This window comes from Pezoporus occidentalis, unplaced genomic scaffold, assembly GCF_034315485.1.
Source record: "Pezoporus occidentalis ecotype Australia unplaced genomic scaffold, CSIRO_AGI_Poc_V1 ctg22, whole genome shotgun sequence".
Classification (NCBI taxonomy): Eukaryota; Metazoa; Chordata; class Aves; order Psittaciformes; family Psittacidae; genus Pezoporus; species Pezoporus occidentalis.
Window position 1 is genome coordinate 473,043 of NW_026914072.1, and position 21,999 is coordinate 495,041.

At 44.7% G+C, this 21,999-nt stretch overlaps 2 protein-coding genes across 9 annotated transcripts in view; one reads left to right on the plus strand and one right to left on the minus strand.

The window, feature by feature from the left end:
- The window catches only part of SBF2 (SET binding factor 2), a 260,675-nt gene extending 249,813 nt beyond the window's left edge, over positions 1-10,862 (minus strand). For 3 of the 8 annotated variants that reach the window (XM_062620144.1, XM_062620137.1, XM_062620141.1), the window contains exon 1: positions 10,602-10,861. In XM_062620144.1, the coding sequence (XP_062476128.1) occupies positions 10,602-10,656 (55 nt within the window). In that variant the 5' untranslated portion in view covers positions 10,657-10,861. Of the gene's footprint in view, positions 1-10,601 lie in introns of all 8 variants that reach the window. The other 5 variants (XM_062620140.1, XM_062620136.1, XM_062620143.1 and 2 more) reach the window with 3 other exon arrangements.
- Positions 10,863-17,040: 6,178 nt separating this feature from the next.
- ADM (adrenomedullin) lies at positions 17,041-20,092 on the plus strand. Its single transcript, XM_062620129.1, has 4 exons — positions 17,041-17,194; positions 17,800-17,910; positions 18,169-18,309; positions 18,819-20,092. Exons 2-4 carry the CDS (start codon positions 17,813-17,815, stop codon positions 19,126-19,128), a joined length of 549 nt encoding a protein of 182 aa, XP_062476113.1. The 5' UTR covers positions 17,041-17,194; positions 17,800-17,812; the 3' UTR covers positions 19,129-20,092.
- Positions 20,093-21,999: the final 1,907 nt, after the last annotated feature.

Sequence of the window (21,999 nt, forward strand, 5' to 3'; positions counted from 1 at the left end):
TAAGAGTCTTCAAGTATTTTATTAGCCTCCATAACTTAAGTTTTAGAGGTAACATGAAACAAGAAAAATTACTGATTTTGTAGGGAACGGGAAGGGGAAGGAGGAAAGAGGGTAGCAGTGGGATCCGCAAACTTTTACTGTAACTTTAAGCACACTGATTAAGAATAAACAGAACACACAGAACTAATACAGGAAGGTATGAGTTGCAGGGGTTTTATTTTTCAACATTCTACCTTCAGCTATCACAAGTTTGGAAAAGGGAATATTTCCAAGGTCACTTCCCTAAGACATACAACAGACTCAGTTCAAGGTTAAGGCCTTTATTACTAGTAGTAGTACTTTTATGTAAGTCTTACTTCTGAGTTGTCTAACTTCAAACAATGGTAAGCATACTACCAAGAAAACAACAGATTATGAAAACAATAGTCTTCTGAGTTAGGCTGCTAAAACAGTCTCATTACAACAAGGAACAAACCGCATTTTTGTTAGAATTAACTATGGATGTAAAATGTTACTTTCTGTATTCTACTAGGCTACTAACAAGAGCCGCAGCTGTCATTACCGATGATTATGTCTAGAGACACTAAAGCCACACAGTTTTGAACTACAATTTTCTAAAAATGGGCCATTTACTAAAAAAATGGGCCAGATTTTCTCAAAAAACACACATACAAAAAAAAAAAAAAAGGCAAAATAAACCCATAAGCAACAATAAGCAAGTAAATTCCTTTTAAAATGCAAAAACATCTCACAAGGTCAGAAAGGTAGAAAGTGTGCTTTCTGGTCACTTTTCGGGCTACTCTCTCACAAAAAAATAAAATGTTTCAGTGTCAGTCTTGCCTCTTCCAAAAAGATGCCATGTGACAGAAGAGAACAAAATAATAAAACCACCCTCCACAAGGATATTTTGTTAAATATGTATGATCTCATCTCTCTTCATAATAAACATTATAAGCAAAATATCTGGAAAACACAGTACTGAAACAACAACTTTACAAAAGTATCACTACTTCATCAGCACTATTTACTCAGTGGCAAACCTGGTGTTATTATTTATGCAGATTAATCAAACAGGAAAGAGAATCTTTTAAAAGAAGAGTTCTGAATTCCAAATCACAAACATGTGGCTCTCTATGGTCTTGTTTTCTTTTCAGTTGCCTGTAACTGAAAAAACATGACACTTACTTTGGCTGTTCTCCTGAATTACAATGCCATCCCAGCTGACAGACCACAGCTTTGACACTCTAGTCCTAGTACAATCTACTGAGATAGTCTGGGATGTTCTGGTTGGTTTTGCTGCTTCTCTGCTAGAAACGATCAAACCCTCAGAGCCAGAAAAACGGAGCAGGTGCCCCCAGTCATGTTGGTACGCATCCAGGTGTCTCAGCTTAAAGCCTGTTTACTGGTAACTTCAGTCAAAAACTCAGTGCATTTAGTGGAATTAGCACCAAACCAGCAGAAGTGTCTGTAACTGCTGTAGGAGCAGTTGCCTCCAGCTAAAAGGCAAATCTGAGACTTCCACAGGTATTATCTTAACTCGTTAAGCAAAGTGGACCAGAAACTGTTACTTAAATCAAGCACTTACATTGTAGCCACTATAAAATATCCAGAAAGGAAACATTTCTCTTCAGCACTTTTAACAATCGTAACTTGCATGAATTTCTGAGCACAAACTCTACACTCCATATATTACCATAGAAAACATCTTTTTATTCTGTGTATATGCCTCATTATCTTATCTGTTTTGGAAATACTATACACAACATCCATTCCAAACCTTCAGCTTTCAACCATTGCTTAAAATAGCTGATCATGAGAAACATACACTAATTAGTTTCCTATTTTGCAAATTAATTGTATGTCTAAGAAACACGAGGTGAATCACCAAGTTACAGGCAAGGCTCAGGCAGCAGCTCTTCCCTCCCTTAACAGGGAATTCCAACTAGTTCCTCAGTTGCAGTTGGGCACAAACTTTTTCTTGCCCAGGCAGAAGCCCTGGGCTAACCTACTTTACAAAAAGCAAATTCTATCTAGCAACCCAGCACCAGCCATGCCAGTCACAGCACCAGCATCCTCTAGAAAGACCCACTGCCCTACCAATGCCCTACCTTCTGAACTGCACAAAAGCCGTTTCTAGGGTTTACAAGCACTATGAGTACTCAAAGCTAGAAAAGAAAGGGTATCAAGGGCAAATCCGGACCCTTCTAATAGAGACAATTAATTCAGTACCAATTTTCAATCAACCACATTAGCATCTGCTACCAGCTCTTACAGAATCAGCATTAAGAGCTATGCCCATCACTAAACAAGAAACAACGAAAAAACAATTCTCACACACTGAAGGTTCTACAAACACACAGACTAAAAAGAGAGAAACTAAAAAAATTAAACTACCAATATAGTATGAAGAAGAATGTGGGTTTAAATCCTGTGTTTCAGGAAGGAAAAGTATAATCCATTTGCCTTTGAAATCTTCTTTAAGAAATTCTAAGTTCTTCAAAAATACGAAGCCTACTTCTCTCTTTGCAAGTTACCAACTAAGAAGAAAACTAAAATCCTCCTGCAACTTCTACTAGAATTATTTGTATTACACTTAGCTTAAAAATAGCATATTCTGACAATGTAAAACAGTAACAGCTTAGTCATTGCACAAGCCTTGTAAAACTACTATATATTTTTCTGGGAAAAAAAAAGACTATGAAGAAACAGCTCTGCAGGAACAACACGTGTGGCTTTTTTTTAATGCAACTGCAATTTGCATTTTTATGAAAAGCAGGCTGTGTAAGAGCATTATAAAACCCCACAGATTTCCTAATTTATTGTTATTTTAACAGTATGCCCATTCAACACTATTTCAAGAATTAAAACTCCATTACAGATGTATTTACGACAAGCTCACAACCAACTTTGTCCTTTTGAAAGTCATGAGCAGTGTTAGTCACACAGTCAGCTTATGCTTACTGCTACTTACGCATTATAGTTACAGTTCATAAAAGAATAGTCACAAAAAAGGATGTGTCTGTATTTCTTTGTCCAAAGCACAAATACACGTGTTAAGTGTACAAATTTAAAATGTGAAAGAGTTTTAACAATGCAGCAATTAAGCTAAAAGTTTTATGCAGTTATAAGAAACTAAGAAGACATACGAATACAGTCTTTTTTGAGATTGGCAGATAGCTAACCACCATTAAGTATTATTAAGGGCCCTCTAACCTCTATTCTAAAGCTATTTTCAAGACTCCATCTCAGAGAAATGTAGATAAAAATGGCTATGTTTAGAAATCAAGAGAGAAAAGGGAGGAAAGAAGGGACAAACAGAGACAGACACTAATGTCAGAGATTCTCCTGGGGTAAACCTAGGAAACCAAACCAGACAAAAAGAATTTTAAGTACCAGAATATATCAGAGTAAGCAGGAAGAGCAGCCACTGTCTAACAGAGCAAGGGCTCCCAAAGCACACAGAACCAATACGCAGCCCACTACAAAGCTTGAAGGGGACACTGCAAACTGACAACACTCAGTACTCTTGGCATTAGTATTTATGGCATCTGTCAAAAGTAGCTCAATTAAACCCATTTTCCAAAGCACAGCCTTCCACAACAGAAGTAAAAAATCTAGAAAGAAAAATCATCATTCCTTTGCATCCGCAAGTGTCTGAGAAATTCTCTGCCAAAATGTCTCACCTTCCTTCCAGTTACTGTTCTATTAGGCCCAAAGTGTAAGTCTAACATTTAAAAAGATATTTCCAACCTTGCTGAAGACCTATCCAAGTGTCAGCTAGTGAATTTTCTTGGATTTGCATTTTTAAAACCTAGAAAACAACATATAAACCACATTAAAGGCCATTATTACACACACACACACCCCCCCCCCCAAAAAAAAAAACTAAATCTGAATGATTTTGTAATCCCAGTAACATTCCTTTGTCTCTTTTTATCCATGAGGTCTCCCAGGGTCTAATGTGGTTTTGTATGCAGCTGTCCTGAATTTATAACCAAAATTATGATGATTTTGTATTTTCTGTATATTTGCATTCCTCTACTACAGCTATACAAAGCCCCAGACTGTACTGTCACCAACTACTAGTTTTGGCTGAAGTACTAAGAGTCTGTTACCTAGATTCAATTTAGTGAGAACTTCGCGGTTAGTTACTGCTATAGTTACTTTGTTGAACCTTGACCACAAGATTATTAAAAGCAAAGAATTAAACCCCTGTTCAATTATTGTATTTTGTCGTATTATATAATTTGCAGAAGAGTGAAAATTAAGAATTGTTACATTACAGGAAATCATGATGTATCTAGTCACTAACAGATAAGCCATAACAAGCATGTTCTTGGCTCAATGAGCAGAGATTCAGCTGCCAAATCCCAATCAACACTAACTGGATTGTCCTTGACTTCAGAATATACCACTGACACCAAAGGAATAATTTATTTCAACAGTACATGCAACTGGAATACAATTCCCAAAACATCAAGCAGAAGAAAATTAATCCCATCAATAATGGTATCATTATTGTTAGAAATTTTTTTTCACTATACAAGCAAGGAGCCTGAAAATCCCATGTTACTGCAAAGGAGTAAAATAAATGAATTAAAGGAAGACTTCCTAATTACCAGTATATATTTGTAAGATACAACTTTCACTGGCATTTATCAAGGTGGAACAGTGAATCTACTGTTCCACATTTTCAAATGATTCCATAGTGACCATGGTTTTCCTTTGTTTTTTACTTTGTAAGTACCAGTAGCTGGGGAAGGAGTTGGTATTTAAAATTCATGTTAGTGAACTACCATAGCAGCATAATTATCTTCCTCAGAGTTATAAGACTATTATGTTTGTGACATTGGAGTAGTTAAATGTCATTCTTATTGTCCTCCCACTGCCATTATAGAAGGCCAGCACTCAAATAGCATTCAGGCGTGAATAACAAATTGTTCTCCATGAACATGCTGCAGGAAAACTGTCTTTTTGTCAAATAATCCACAAAATTAATCCAGACCAGAAAAGGGGAGAGTTTCTTTACTATAAATTAGTCTTAAAATATCCTCAAAATTACGAAATGCTACTTCCTTCAACAGAATCTAAGTCCTTCCATTTTAGGATAAAATGAAGATAGCTTACAGAGTAAATATTCAGCCTCCATGAATGTGTGATTTAAACTGAAAGGGTGAAAAAAAAGAAACGTATTTTTATCACTGCTGTTATTATGACAGCAAGACCAAGTGAGCAAAGAGTTTCAAATTCAAGTTTTTAGAGAAATTAGAGGTTTTGAGGAAAAAGAATTTTATTGATCTGTATTGATTTTAAGGTGTCTCCAAAATTACAGTCAACCCATAAATCAAAACAACAATTTTGTTAGTCAACATTACATATTAGAAGAAACTGCTCGAATACATTTTAGGAAGATATGTTACAAAAAAAATAAAAAAAAAAAAAAAATAAAGCCATACAGGCAATGGAAATAGTCTTTTCTCATTCTGTTTTGGGATGGCATTATGGAGACGGTGGTATTTGAAAACTAAACTGAGCAAGGACAAAGTCTGTAGAAAGAGATAATTTCTTACACTGGAGCAACTAACTTGTTCTGAAATTTTCTGGCACCCATACCCTCCTCCAGTCACAGTCAACTACAGTAATCTCTTACCAATACACAGCTACTTACACATTTGCATTCTGCTTCAGTTCTGATAGTACACTTGATGTTTCAATTACAGATACCAGAATTCTTCTGCCAAAAAAAGATTTTTTGTTGGGGCTTTTTCTCCCTTTGAAATTTTCCTAGATTGCATTTGAAATTCAAATTAAGCCAAGCACAGATAACAAAACCACTGAAGGAACAGTGTGATTGCCTTATTTTTCTACATTTTCTGTTTTACAGAGATTACATACCAGGACACCAAGAAATAATCCACTCCTCACACACACACACTAGCCAGAGGAATGCCCAACTATGAATATACAACAAATATGCAAAAAAAAAAAAAAAAAAACTCATATGTCCTTTACCTCCATTAAATAAAAAAGATATTCTTCACAGACAAAATCTGCCCACAAAAAAAACAACTGCATTTAGTAACTTCTCCCACTCTATCAATCAGTTGTCTAGTTTCAAAATCCACAGTTACAAAGCTATGTTAGACAAGAAAGGCTTCCCTGAAAAGAAGCTGATGATAAATCAGTACAGAAACAACCACAAAAAGCCTACACATGTTATATTTGCATTTATCAGTTACAACAGCCAAATAAAACTACTATACAGTTGCAAGCCTTCTGGCATACACGCTACAACTGCATTCACAAGCAAGAACAGAAATCATTAGTCTATCTTCTTACAGCAACCAAATCTCACAGAAAACAAGCTGTTCCACCTCACAGGTTTCCAGAGTTAACTGATGGGTACACAACAGCATCCTATGGGAAAGCTGCTAGGGACATACATGCAAACTAATCAAATCCACTATTGGAAAATCCGCTTTTTTAACCCTTTCAATTGAGTTAAGAAAGACACAAATTCTCTCTTCTACCCTTTTCAAGTACCACCACTCTTAAATTCTAGGGATAAATTTATGATTTTGGCTTATACCAGCAAATACAAAACCAAACCAAACGGCATTTTCTCATGCCCTTCTGTGATCTTTGCAAATATCTGTGCCCTTCCTAAATCCCATCCACATCTCATTATGCAAACATATTAAATGGGAATTTTTGGTGAAGCACATCAAACACGTCAAAACCCATGGAAAAAGAAAATGGATACACAGTAATGTCTTCTGGGATTTTCTCCAGCTTTTAACCCAGAGTGCCTATGTTTTCTAGCACCTTGGTCCCTTCAGAGACTTCTGTAAATGCCTTTTGTAGCAAGTTACATAACAGCTTTATACTGTGCTGATACATTGGAGAAAAATGTAGTTGTCCACCTTAGTAAAGGTTCAGCTGAATGCAAAATAAACATGGTAAAGGAAGCAACCTTGGTATATCACTGAACTCGTTCACATTTCCTAGGCAGGAAAATGTGAAGACCCCTTTCACGTTTTCCTAAAAACTGACCAAGGATTTTTTATTAAGTCTGGGGAGTTTATTACACCTGGTTTCTCCAACTCTGTCAAGACACTGAACATGAACTTCCAATGGGAATAGCTACTGCTACTGCAGTTCTTTGTAGTGGCTCAGAATTAGTTTCTAAAATACACAACAGCAACTAAAACTATGATATATTTAGATCACTTTTAGAATGCAAGATACAAAGTAACTTTTAAGCAAGAGTACAGTCAGCTGTACCTGAAATCCATAAAATGCTAGGTGAACCAGATGATCCTTTACAGGGCAAGGCAAAGTTAAGGCAAAGACTTAATTTCCTTGGTGCCTCAAAGTTTACCAACATGGAAAAGCTCATTCTCCACTCCGGCTGAATCTCTGTGCATCCTGCCAAGCAGAAATACAACTGCCTGTTACTGGAATTACTCAAAGGCACCCATTACTTTCCTTGGAGCACATAGGAGACTAAGGTACCTGATTAACATCTTTGTGCCCAAGGTTCTAGGACCATCTAAGGTGATAAAAATTCAGGCTGCAGTGATCTGTCCCTCCTGCATGCTCCTAACTCCTCCTTTATGCTGACACTGGCCCTCATCTGGCATCTTGGTGAGCCAAAGTTTTAAAAATGAGCAGAAAAGTAACCCAGAGAAAAAATAATACAGCGACACAAGCAAAATAGCAAGAAAGGTCTTTTTGACAGGTCAGCATCCTAAAACAAGCTGAAAATGAAAGGAAGACTTAACACAATAGAGAAGACAGCACTTGGACTGCTGTAACATCAATTTCCATATGCCTAAGACTGGAACAGGAATGAACTTTTAAATGTCTGACCCCCAAAGGATACTCTCTTTGGTTTATTTGAGGGCAATAAAAATGTTCACTTCCCCTTAAGACTATGTTGGGTAAAAACTTGTGGAACCAATAACAAAATTTTTCCCGCAACAAGAAAAATCAAGATATCCACTCCTAAATTGCACAAGCAAACAAATGCAGCATTTTAGGTATTTATAGTGAATGTTTTTTAATAAAGCTAGATAACCTGCAGAGGAAAGCAATACTTTTACCACATTTTCACTACACTGCAGACATAGGCCCATGTAAACAAATTCATCCAACACAGGTGAAGTCAGAGCTATACAGAGACAGCAGAGGCGATAGGGCTTTTCTAGGAGAACAGTCATTACTATAAACATCCTTCCTTACTGACCACAAGTGCATACTATTCAAACTGCTGCTGACAAACAGATCGGGGAAGGGGGAAGGTTACAGGATTTTTGTTTGCTTGCTTACAAAAGGATATTCCACAGACTGGGGGGGGGGGGGGAGGGGATAAAACAAAACCACTAGAAAACATAATTACACTCAACATTAAAATAAAACATATTAAAACCAAGCCAGAACACTGTTGAAGGAAAAAAAAAAAAAGGCACACTTACAATTTAAAAGCTTCATGGGTAATAAGTCTATTATCTAGAAATGTTTGCCCCTGCTTTTTCACACAGAAAGAAGCATAATAAATGTATCAAGAAACTAACACTTTTACAAGAAAACAAAAGGTCAGTACTCCATGTATTATGGGATCATATGTGGGGGTAAAGGAATTTGGAAAACAATGCATGCCTAGTCTTCAACAGAATGCTGTTCCTTCAAGCATTTTTAGTATGAAGCATTAAAGTACCAATTAGTAATTTAAATAATGAAGTCAAAGTCTAAATAGTTACTTTCTGGGCATGAACTTTTCAAATTAAGGTTCTGCTTCTCCAGTTATTGTTGAATCTGCTCTATTCCATCCGTGCAAGCAATTCTACTAAACCTAATGAAACAATTTATGTATAGGAGGTCACACACATGTGCTACTGATGAAGACATTTTACAAACATAAAGCTTTCCGATGTAATCTGTAATTTTACCTCGCATGGTGGCTATGTCAGACTGATCATACTCTTTAAGGCAGCAGCCTACTTGCTTTAAAGTCTTATTAAAAGCACCCCTGGGTTTTTTTCGGTTACTTCTTCATTTTCATTTGGGCTACTGTTGTTGGGGAAGATGCCCTAAACAAGGGAAGAGCAAGGGGAGGTCATGATTTTTAACAAATTATTTCACATGACCTATAACCTTGTCACTCCGATTAGGACAAGTCTATCTCCAAATGAGGTGGGAGGGGGAGTCACACAACAATTAATGGAATAATAATATTGGTATAGTAAAACTGAGGAGGCCTTTAGCAGAATTTTGTAACCCACTGTATCTTTAAACACATACATACAATGATTTCTCTGAAGAAAAAAAAAAAAAAGCTTTTTCAAGAGTTTATTAGCTGCACTTTTAGAATGAGCAAACAGAGATTACATGCAATTGTTACTTCAAAGAATTACTTAGAGTAACAAACTTGAGTGTTGTTTGGTTTATGCATAGTCAAATAAATTAGGGAACATTTAAATGTTTAATAGTGTTTATTAACAACATACATTCAAAGGATCATTCTGAAATACCCAGGACAAAACCAGTTCACAATCACTTCATTTTCAAATCAGTTTATATACTGATTTAAGGTCACTCCCGCAACGAATGTCATATTACAACAGAAAGTTACATAATACAAAACCACTCTTCGTTTACCCACGACACTATAGTAGATAACACCCCTTTGCTTCCCCCAAAGCAGACACAAAACATCTTAATTCTCTGAGAAAAGCAGCCATTCCCGAAGAACAACAGCATTTCCCCAGGTGTTAGCGAAGGCACCTTGCCAACAGGCGATAAACTGTAAGACCCCGGTCAAAACGGGCAAAAAGCCTCAGTGCTTTCCAAGAGCCCTCAGTCTTTGTTTTTATCTGAGGCCGCGGGTGAACGTGCTCCAGCCAGCAGCACAAAGCTGGGGAAGAAACCGACAGTACCGCCGTTTTCTGCAGAGGCGGCGCGAGGAACGGGGACACACCAACACCCCAGCTCCCAGCCGGTCTCCGCTGCCTGCCTAGCGGGAGCAAAGCCGTGGGCACCGGCTGTCAGGCGGGCCGGGGGGGGCGGGTGTTGTGCGCGTCCATGGGCGACATTTTAAGTTACCCCCGTTTTCTGGAAGGAACCGTGGCCCGTTTCCAAAGGCCGGGGCGGTGGGGCAAGGCCGCGGGATACGCCCTGGCTGGCCCCGCACCGTTCCCCGCTCACCGTGGGCCGGGGTAGCGACGCTACCAGGTGGACTGAGGCCGCCAGACAGAGAAGAGCCCGACCCGGCCCCCACCGGAGAGGCCAGGGCTCGGCCAGCCGGCCTACGGACGATGGAGAAGCCCCTCCGCTTTCTCGCCGGCCCGCTACACCTCAGGAAAGAGGGATTAACCCTTCCGCCATCCCCGCAGACCGCCGCGCCCCTCCACGAGAGAGGCCAGCCCAGCTGCCCTCAGCCGCCCTCCTCCCCACAGCCAGACACGCGCCCCGTGTGAGCGGCAGTCTCCTCCTCCTGCGGCCCGACCGGGAGGCGGGAGGGGGCCGGGGCCGGGCAGGAACGATGGGTGGGGGGAAGAGGCCAGGCACCGCGAGGCAGCCCTGCGCGCAGCCACACCTACCTGTCTTCTCGTGGTCATAGCCCACCACGATGAAATAGTCTGCCAGCCTAGCCATGGCTGAAAGGAGTCCGCCTCAGGCTTGCACCACCCCTGCTACGGCACCGGCTCCCGGGAGGCTCAGCATCCTCCCCTCCGCACCCGCCGCAAAAGAAACGGCACCACCTCAGCCATGTTGGAGGCGCGGACACGCTGTGCGCCTGCGCGCCGCCGGGACCGCTGCGCCGTGACCCCGCCGGGCTGGGCGTGGGCTGAGGGCTCGCGGGCAGCACGCGGGTGAGGCGGGCTCCTTTTGCTGCCCCCGGGGGTCGCCAGTGCTACCGCCTCGCTTCGCAGCCCACCCCGGGAGGGTCCGTTCCCCACCCGGGCCCTCCCCATCCGCTGTGGGCTTTGTCTCCTCGCAGCCTCCCTGTGAAGTGCCCACCCGGGAGTCTGCAGTCTGGAGCGCTTTCTCCCTTGGAAAAACAAGAGCCCAAACTAAACACAAACGCGGCAGGTCCGGCCGATCTCCGCGCCCGAGAGAATTCGAGTGCCTGAGCGGAACTTCACCGCCCACCCCCTCAGGGATCTCTCCTGACAGGAACTGCCGGGAACGGGCATCGCCCCTCTCAGGCTGTGCCCAGGTGAAACTCGGCTGCGAGCTTACTCCAGCCCCGGGAGCTCAGCCTCTGGAATCGAGACTTAGGTTTCCGGGATGTTTCCTGTTTACGTTTTGCGCGGGATGTGCGGAACGTGCCACCGTGGGGGAAGTCAGCCCGCGAGGCTTCCGCGGCGCTAACGGCCCCAACGACTGGGCGCTAATTGCTCTGACGGCTCGGCTGGGCTTTGTGGCAGTGCTCGCCAGGCGGCTGAGGCGCGGCCGAGAGGCGGAGAAGGAGGCTGCGCTGCCTCGCTGTGCGGTGTGCGGCATGGGTGCCCGATGTGCCGGCTGCCGTGTCCTCCTGCCCGCTCCGGCCGACGAGGGTCCCCCTTCCATGCGGGCAGCGGCTCTTGCAGGTGGGAGCCTGACGGTGACATCGGCTGTTATCGGGGTTGACGGGCGGCAGCGCTTCGATGTAGCCCTCCTAGCTTCTGACGTGCTTGTGTGGGTTCATGCGGTGGCTGTCAGGGAGCGGGGCAGAGGGGAGATTTCGTGTTGCTATTTATAACGTACAGATGAGGCCGACACCTTTGGGATTCTCACTCTCGAAAGCCCGGTGGGCTTGCCAGCAGTTGCAGAGATGCTGGTGATACACAGGGTGTCTGACAGTCAGTACAGCGCTTGGTTAACTGGTGGAGTCTGCAGAAACGTTCCATATATGTCCTATTTGATAGCGCAAAGAGAATAAACAATGCAAAAGGCATCAGTTGTGGTACAGTGATGAGCTGCGCTAGCCATGAGTACTGGGCTGCGTACAAAAAGGGCAAATTCACAAAATCTGCTCCTGACCATCCACCATCAAAAGGGACCCAGCAGACAACCATCAGCAGTTCCACAGAGACATTTCTATTTCGAACATGCAATTCTTACACCTCCTACTTAGCTGGGACATACCGATAGTGTCTTGCTGATAAGCCAGAGGTCAGGAAACTTCAGCAACCAATGACAGTCTTCCCTCTTGCGCCTTCTCACTGGAGGGCAGCAGTCAAAATCTCCTTGCAGTAATCATCTTCATGGCTTAACTGTTTTGAATGATGTTTAGATGCCATGTATAAAGACCTAAACTTAATAAAATTGCTTGATAACTTTAGGAGTAAAGAAAAATGCATACTACATACATCAAAAAGACTGAATATGCTTGTGAGAAACAGATGCAATTTGTGGGGTCCATCACTTTGTATACTAAGTAGAAGAATAAATCTTTCTGACGTTATGCATAGGCAGTTTGGTTCATGATCCTGTAGTCTTTAATGACTGGAAACCACGAAGATTTTTTCAAAACACTGAGCTTTTTGATTAAAAGTATTTCTGAAGTAGCAACAAAGGAACACAAATCTTAATGAAGTCACACATTACCCATCGTTCTGACAGTGCAGTTGTTCGACAGCACAAAGCCTGGACATGCAACAGTTCACAAAAGCAAGGGGTGATGTTCTGTACAGATAAACCGGGGGGGGGGTGGGGGGGGTGGGGGGTTAGAGACACTAAGAAATTACCTAATTTGGAGCTGAAATGGGATTTTAGGGTTATCGTATCTGCACTCATAGAAAGGTTCAATATGTAATAACAAATCTTAGTAACGTCTCACTGCTGTTCAAGCGCCTCTAAGCATGAGAACATCACCTTCCCAGGACAGTAACAAATGCTGGATCAAGAGGAAGATGCTACTTATTGATTCCCCAATACTACTAGCACCCACTTTACACCCTTGCTCCTTCTTCCATCTAGACCAATTAAGCCAAAGCTTGTTTAGTTTATAAAGCATGTCATAAAAAACATCCCACCTTAAGTACTCATATAATAGGAAGGTCACTGTTCATTTGGGTTTGAACACAGATGTGTACCTGCATGAACAGCAAAAGTCATACATAACTTACTTCCTTAACGTCCCTTAAGTATAGAGCAATCCTATGTTCTTACAGGACAAATGAGGAAGTGGAGCAGACAGACTGTTTGCTCACATAAAGTCTAATGCAAAGTAAACTGAACTTTCATCCAGACCACCAAAACCGTAATTCCCTGTGTTGCAGCAGAGTAGCCTGGCTCCTCATGAGAGCTGCAGGGGCTCACAAAGCAGTGGCTCTGGGAGGACACCAAGGCCTAGGTCTCCAGAAAGACTGAGTAAGCAGTCATATATTTATCTCAGAGGAAGAACTGTGGGGATGCAGCCCCTTCAGGAGGCTGAAAATACACAAGGAACAACATTGCCACACTCACTGTGTGCTTACCACCAAAAAAGTGTGAAAGCTTACAATACCTTCTACAGTCAACTCATCCTTCAGGAAATATAAAGGTCACACTCTGAATGTTGTCCCCTAATCCAGTATCACCCCATGTCACCCCATGCTGGGGAAGCAACCATGACCCAAAAGACCCAAACCAGGTTTTCCCCTGCCAATATGCATCCTACCCTCATTTAGCAGGTATTGTTCGGTGATCTGAAACCTATCAGATGTAATACTCACCAAAAGCACCTCCAACGGGACTACCAGAAATGGAATCACCTCTTGTCACTGTGCTCTTGGCACAGGCAAAGCTGGCTAAGTGCATGCACTAACAACCAGGCTTTTCTGTGTGGAGCTTGACTGAGGTTTTACATCATTCATGCATTATCATTCTTCTATTAGTATCACAGAATCATAGAATGGTTTGGGTTGGAAAGGACCTTAAGATCATCTAGTTCCAACCTCCCTGCCATGAGCAGGGATGCCTCACACCAGATCATGTCACACAAGGCTCTGCCCTTGAAGTTCATCTTTCTGCTGATTTCATACAACCTGGAATATATCAAAGTATATTCATATTTGTGGTGTATAAATACAGTAAAATTTAAACCTAAAATGAAACACACAAAAGTCCTTCCACTGGCTTCAAACAACAATTTTCTTGCATGCCAGCACAGAATATTTGTCTCAAACTGATTTCCCATTGATGTCTACATTTTAGATCTTTGCTTTTGGAATAAAACTCAACCTTAATAAAATGCTGTACAAACAGCAACTAATCCTCACAATCCCCCTGCAAGAGTAGATACATATTGTAAAGTCTTTTGTACATAAGACAACACCAAGAGGTTAAATGACACACCCAAGATAATCAGTAAATAAGTACAAGAGCTGGATGCTCTTCCAGGCCAACTTCCCTGCAAGGGATGGGGCAGCATCCAGAGGAGACCCTGCATGTCCAAGGAGAGCCCATTCTATGTGAACTGCTTGGCATTGCCTCAGAAAAATAGTTTGTAAATAATATTCCCCTGGAACATTTTGTTTCACTTTTTTTTTTCCAAAATGGAAATAACTCACGATTTACAAAATAATTTTTAAAAAGTGGTCACTGTTACCTCATAGTACAAACTGAGTGACTATTGCTCATTTCCAAGCTGCACAGGAACTCAACTGCTTAGGAAGAACAAAATGAGCATCAGAACAAAGAACATGATGTTTTGTGTTGGATTTGAACCTTCTGAAGCCCTTTCACAAATCACATTGGCAACAAACTGATAGATTTATATTCCAAAGTTTGCCACCTCATGAACTTGAACAAGCTGATTTTGTGCCACTAAAATGACAGTTGCAGTTGGTATGGAGCCCACATGTGAGTTGTGTTACCACTACTGTTACTATTCCTAAACCAGCATAGGATTCTTTCTGCATTGTTTGCCAAAGAGTATACAAAATAAGCTTCCCGTTTACAAGGATTTTAATGAGGGATTTTCCAGCATTTGAGGAAGTATGTTATTTTTTTTACTGGAAGAGGAGACTTAATTTGAATCAAAGTAATGCTCATCACACAGAATCTTGCCTTCTAATTTGGAAATGTTAGATTCGGTTTCAACTTCTGCTGATTAAGGAAATGCTTGAACTCGCTTGAGCCTGAGCTGCCTCATGAGGTCAAGACAATCCAGTCATCGTGGTCTGATGCAGTTGTGCAGCTCTGATCATGATACAGCCCCGTTCTAGACCACCGATCTTCCCGTTTCTTCCTCCCTGGATTTACACCCCAGGCCTCTCTCACTCGGCATTCCTGCTCTAGATCGCGGTCTGGGGGGAGGGCAGCGGGACGGCTGCTCCGCGTAGCTGCCCGAGCTGACGGCTGGCAGGGATAAGAGAGCCTGGGGACAGCGGCTCCCCCCGCGCTCCCTCCTGAGGCACCCGCCGCCGTGTCCCGCCCCGCGCCCTGGCCGGGCAGGTGCGACGGAGGAGCGGAACCGGGCAATTTACGGCCGGGGAAACTGGCTCGCCCTGCGGGCGCCGCGCCGGGGTCTCGGGGAAGAAAGGTGCCCAGCGCGGGAATGCGATGGGAACGGCTGTAGTGAGCACCGAACCTCTCTACCGGCGGGTGCCAGTACGTGCCGGCGGAGCGCGGGTGAGGGCAGCCCGGCGGGATGGCGGCCCCCAGGCGAGCCTGGCCCCGAACAGGTAGATGCCGGAGACAGAAGCCTCGGTTGCCAGGCCGCTGCTGGCGAGGGAGGGAGCACCTTAGACCGAGTCAGCCGTGCACAGCAAAGTTTCCGTCATCCCCTTGCACATACCTCTCCAGGGTGTTGTTATATACCGCGGTTATCGAGAAAGGCAGAGTCACGAGTACAAACTCACCTGATTTTTGAAACACTTTGCTCGGGGCAAGATGTGAGAGAAAGAGCTCGCACATGCCAGCTCATTCCTTCCTCTCGAGTAGCTCTCGCTGGGAAGGGGACCCTGGCGCCCCAGGGCACGGGTCTCCTGGGCATTTCCCTCGGCTCCACTGAATTTGCATTGTGACAGTAGAGAAACAGCCCATCTGGTGCGGACTTCCAGCACCCCTGCGAAGCCGGAGCTCTGCGTTGCTGAGGCGCCACGGAGCAAAGATGTTAAAGACTGTAAGTTTTAAAAAAAAAACAAAACACAAAACCAAAAACAAACAAACAAACAAAAAAACCGCACCACACACAAAAAAGTGGCAGAATAAGATTTTGCTTTTGGCCAGCCGGGGAAGCCTATTAGAGACCTTGATCCTGCACCGATTTAGCTTCATAACCGGGGAAGTAAGTGCACTCACATATATAGAAAGGTTCAAGGAATGGGGCTAAATTGGAGGGCAGGCAGGTCTCCCCCGGTTCTGATCCCCACACGTCAGTGAGTCTGTGTTTGCCTCAAAGCCATACTGCTTTCTTTGTTCAGAGGTACAGCAGTGTGCCCTAACCTCCATCTCCCAAACCCATTTGAGGTCTGATTTATTTGAATCGATCAAGTAAATCAAATACAGTTTATTAGATAAAAAGGGCACCCAAGATGAGTCATAAATATTAATGATATCTGATTTGTCACCTCCTTACTTATGTAAAGAAGGCTGGCATTCATTACAGTCACTCATTGTAATTCATGTTGTCCAAATATGGGTTTAACTTTGGAACGTTAGGATTTGATGGATTTGCACGGATTTTTAAATTGATCGACTCTAGTTCCTAACCCTCTGTTTCCATGCACCTGAAGTCAAGACGCCTAGAATGAGAGATTATACTACAGACCATGTAAACATAACTATATATCGGCAGTTAAAACCTCTGTCCGCAGTGAAACAGACTGAGGGGTTTATCAGATTTTGCAAGTTATGCCACGACTCAGAATCCACACCTAAAATCTGTCGCTGTAATCAACAAAATTCCAAAAGGGTTGTTGAAGACAATTTTCAATAATTTTCTTATTTTTACCCTGGCAGGGTAAAAAAAGTCCCCTCTAAAATGTTCAAGAAGTGCTCAGGACGTGGGGGTGGGGGTAAGTGTCAATGAAGAATCGCCCAGCCACGCCAAGGTCCACCCACTTCCCTCGCGCCTCTCTATAAAAGGGAGCGGTGGAGCGCAGCTCTGCAGTGGTTACTTCAGACACACAAAGAGGGAGTGCTCGCTCCTCAGGAAACCCTGCAAGTTCGGATCGCTACTACAAAAACATTTGTCTCAGTGGATTATCCTCACTGGCAGGTAAGAGCTTTTTTGTTTTTTTCTTCTTCCCTTCCTCAATAATTCCAGCAAAAAAAGAAAAACAAACAAACAAAAGATGCAGGGAAGCTGGAAAGGAAGTAAAAAGTCTGCTAAATCTGGACTGTTCTGAAGAGCTTGGAGTTATGCTGCAGAGTCAAACTGCACTGGCAGTTTACAACATAAGATCCAGAGCTAGCTGGTTTTGCGTGTGAAGTGGGAAGATGAGCTATCAGGGGATCAGCTTCCAGGCAGCAAAACACTTGCTGGAGTTTGGAAACGATGCATCTCAGAGTCAACTCCCTCTAATCTCATGGGTTTGCTAAATCCTAGTGCAAGCCGCTGGGGGTATTCTGGAAATCCTTCTGGGTTTCAGCCTTCTCTGCAAGTAAAACTCTCGACAAACGTAAACTTTGGAGGCTCTGCTATTCACTTTGTGATAAGTTGAGTAAATATTAGCTCCTTGTTCATACCGCACACAAAGTCCCCGGTAGCCTGGGGGCTCTCCGAGAAAAGGAGCTCTCTGGCATCACCGGAAATGAAGGACGGTCCTTACTTGACATATATTTGCAATCGTGCTTACAGTCTTCTCTTCTTGCCTCCGCCAGGATCCCAGCCAGAATGAAACTGGTGCACGTAGCCCTGCTCTATCTCGGCTCTGTCACCTTCCTCGGCATGGATGCTGCAAGGGTGAATGTAGCGACAGAGTTCAAAAGAAAGTGAGTATCGGAGCGCGCCCTCCTGCCAGCGCCCAGTCCCGCTCCGGAGCCTCCGCGCCGGACTCCGTCCGCGATCGGAGGGACTGAATTCCCTGCGGGAATTGCACAGCGCCTTAAAGGCCTCATTCCCTTTCAGGAAACAAAATTAGAAAAACCTCGGCGCTGGCAAATATAATCGCCCCTCGAATCTATTTGGTTTGGCTCCCGCCCTGCAGGCTTGCGCTAACAGGCTGTCCTCTTCCCTTGCGCTCCTTTCAGATGGACAAAATGGGCACTGAGCCGAGCCAAGCGGGACGTGAAGCCCACAGGCGCACTCCGAGGGCTGGGGGCAGCCGCCGACGTGCAGCCGCTCATACGGACCCAGGACGTGAAGGAGGAACCTCGAATCTCGCATCCCAGGTACATTCCAGCCTCTTTTGGTCTCGGGCACTTGATCGAGACAGTGGGAAGCTTCAGAGTCCCCTCGTTTCCGGCTTAATCTCGCTGTAGATCCCCCCCCCAGGTCCCATAGGCAGGCTCTGCCCGGACTGCACAGCACACTGAAAGCACCCTCCCGCTTCCCTTTCCCCGCGCTCTTCAGCTGGCGGGAGATAGCAGAACCTTTACTGTGAAAGTCAAATATAAATAGTAACTTGAGCTCTGGATCCATAGATAAAAGTAACCGCCGTAAAACGGCGGGGCCTCTTCTCCCATCGGCAGCAGGCTGAGTCTCTGCCCTGGGACCAGGTCGTTCCTCTCCCACCACCATACGAAGGGCAAAGCCGGGGGGTGGCAGTTCTGCACCGTCGGGGCGGGTCCACCTCCAGGCCGGGGGCTCCCTGCCCTCCCCTACTGGTCCCACGGGCTCCTCTCCTCCGAAGCCCCACTGCGCGTTTCTCATGCCCGCTCTCCCTCTTCCTGCCCCGCAGCACTCGGGAGGATGCTCACATCCGCGTCAAGCGCTACCGCCAGAGCATTAACAGCTTCCCCCACTTCCAAGCCATCCGCACGGGGTGTCGGTTCGGGACGTGCACGGTGCAGAAGCTGGCCCACCAGATCTACCAGCTGACCGATAAAGACAAGGACGACACCGCCCCCGCCAGCAAGATCAGTCCCCAGGGCTACGGCCGCAGGAGGCGCTCCCTGCCCGAACGCCTCGGCCCTGCGCGCTCCCCCCGGTCCGAGCGGCGCCTCCGGACGCCACGGGCGCAGCCGCTCGCCGCCGTCTTCGGGGTTTGAACTCCGTGCTACCGGCCGAGGCCGTCTCGGATGGGTGGACTTAAGTATGGACGCTCCGGAGGTCCGCTGCTGCTCGGCGGCCGCCGCCAGTATTCGCGGAGAGCGACTGTCCAGGCGGAACGCCGGTGCGCCCTCCCAGGGCCGGGGACGGCGGAGCGGCGGGCCGCGCTGCCAGGGCCCGGCAGGGTGAGGAGCAGCCGGTTCTGCGGCCCGCGCCCCGCGCTGGGGGTCGGAGTGGGGAAGCTGTGAAAGCCGCGTCCCCCTGGGAACGCGCAGAGGCTGCTTCCCCGGTCCGCCGCAGCGGCGGGCCGGTCACTGACTCTTTACCCTCCGCGCGAGGCACCGCTGGTTCCGGCGCCCGCCGCCGCCTGGGACTGGAAGGCGCCAGAGGCGCCTCTACCCTGCCGGCCGCCATGTCGCCCCCTGCCCCGCCGCTGCACTCGGGAGGGGGGGGGCGGGCCTTCCTTGCCGGCGGGCCGCCCTCAGAACTGCCCCGGCCCCGTCTGCCCCGAAGAGGGGCTGCTCAGGGGAGACCCACGGCCGGGGAAACCCGCCGGCGGGCGCCGGCCGCTGCGCTACGCCCCCGGACCCTGGGACCGCGGCCCCCGCCTCGCCCGCTGCCCATGGCTGTTTGGGGGTGCGCGTTCGGCCCTCGGCAAGGACATGTCGCCCACATCTGCTCTACCCTCTGCGATATCTGCACCCGGCAGGGAATCGGACACTCACTAGTCCCTGCGGGGACTGTAATATACTTGAACCTTCCAGAGAGGAAAAGTGCAATTGTACGTGGTTTTTGTTAATTTTAAGTGCGGTGTGTGTGGATCATGAGATACGTATCGATATTTAAGATTGTCCTCTGTCATGTCCTGTTTGTATCTTTTTTTTTTGAAAATATATTTTATTTTTATACGTTTTATATATATATTGCATAAGGGCATTTTTAAACTTTGTATCCCCTCTATTTTTCATATCATGAATGTCAAATGTTACCTTTTTTTTTTTCCATACCCTTTTTTATCTTGCATTCCAGACTCGTGAAAGATGTAGAGAATGTATCAGCTGTTCTCCACGGGTAATATGTGAAATAAACACTACATAAACCAGTTCTCTTATGTTGTCTTTAGTGGGGGCAGGTGGTCAAGATGAACGATGTTATACTGTGTTCAGCCCTACCCTTGCTAAGCTAGCCTGGCCCTTCTGTGCCAGACCAAAACTCTTCAGTTACAGGCTTTGTTAGCAGCCACCCTATCTGGCTGGATCAAGTAAACCCAAAAGCAAGAATGCATCTTAAAATCCCAGGTCAGATCAGTTGAAAAGGCTCTGAGGCCTTTCCTATCCACATGTTCCAGCCAGGGCTGAAACGTGTCACAGCTTGGATTGATCGTGCAAGTTTATTTTTTGCCCTAATTAATCAGGGAAACAACTGCACACTTCAACATTGCACAACAAAATAACAGATTTATTGAGGGAGCGTGTTCCAAAAATGGTCATGGCAGCTTCCAAGGTTATTTATATTGAAGGATTTCCTGGGCCACAGTTCAGGTTAAAGTTAAATGGTGACCAGTTCAGGGTGGGCAGAACATCTTGAATAAAAGCTTAGCATTAGGGGGTTTGTTGTTTTGTTCCTTTTTTTTTTTTTTAAACAAATTCCAGCCACAGATCAGAACACAAACGTGAACCTGAACCTTATTAATGCACCAATAGCACCATCTATTGGTGTCTACCCTTTGCATGCCAAGAAAATCTAAAAACTAAACAAGTGTATTTTAATAACATCTTGGGTAGCAAAACATGCAAATTCCCCTATTTTATAGTATCTCTGAACATAGTTAACGTGTAGAATTCTGGGAACAGCAGCACTAAATGCTGCTAGAATAAATGAAGTGGGCTATTTTTTAACCTAATACTAAATGCTGACGAAGCATACATATACAAGAAAATTTCAAAAGAACTGGCAATGACACCTTTCCAGGAATACTGCTGCAAAAAAAAAAAACTTGGGGAGGAATCTAGTTGACTCGATGCCTGGCATGTATTCATAATGATTTCTCTCCCCAAAGTTTTGAAGTTCTCAGAATTACCTATTTTTAATTACTTCCTAAGCGTTTTCCACTCAATTTTGGAATAGAGAGATGGGTTTTCAACTTGAAATGTTCTCTTTTTTATATAAAACCCAAATTCATATATATATTGACATTTGCCAGTTTCAATTATCATCTGTTTGTTAACAGCTGGAAGAGAATTTACCTCTCTACTGCCAGTGGCTTTTCTGGTCCAGACTGCAAATTGTAAGGGGTGATAGCAAATGCATGATCTTCAGCACAGGTTATATCTACCAGCTGAAAAACAAGCAAGAGCCTATTCTCAAATCACAAAAGATCTTGAAATTAGAATAATTGTAGCTCATAAATTTTGGAGTGCTTGCAGCGGGAAATTACATTGCGTAGGTGAAATCAGATCCTACTTAAAGAGCACAACTGAAACGGCTTCAACAGAACCACTCAACTTAATAGCTGCAATGTTTTACTTACGGGCTACACAGCTAGCATCTTTGTCATCTAAACTTGGGATGTAAGGCTGGATTGGGCTAGAGTGTGGTTAGTATGTACTTGCCAACTAGCTACATTTGTTTGTATTGATCTTTTCTTCATTTACTGACAAAAGCCAGTCCCCACTAAAATACCTTTTCTTCCCTCCTTTCCCTTCACCGACAGAAAACACTTCACTCAGAGCTGAAAGATCCTTGGACTAGATGGACAGGGCTAAAACTAGCAAGCTGGTGCTGACTGGCATAATTCTGACCTTACTGGAGCTTAGTAAATAGAATTTCCTTTTGGAAGGATCAAGAGCACCACCTGCCGCGCTTGTAGG

Excerpts from the sequence above, each read along its gene's own strand:
- ADM (XM_062620129.1), top strand. The coding sequence starts at position 17,813 with ATGAAACTGGTGCACGTAGCCCTGCTCTATCTCGGCTCTGTCACCTTC. Across the intron at positions 17,911-18,168 it reads GCGACAGAGTTCAAAAGAAA|ATGGACAAAATGGGCACTGA; the intron begins GTGAGTATCGGA and ends CGCTCCTTTCAG. Across the intron at positions 18,310-18,818 it reads CCTCGAATCTCGCATCCCAG|CACTCGGGAGGATGCTCACA; the intron begins GTACATTCCAGC and ends CCTGCCCCGCAG.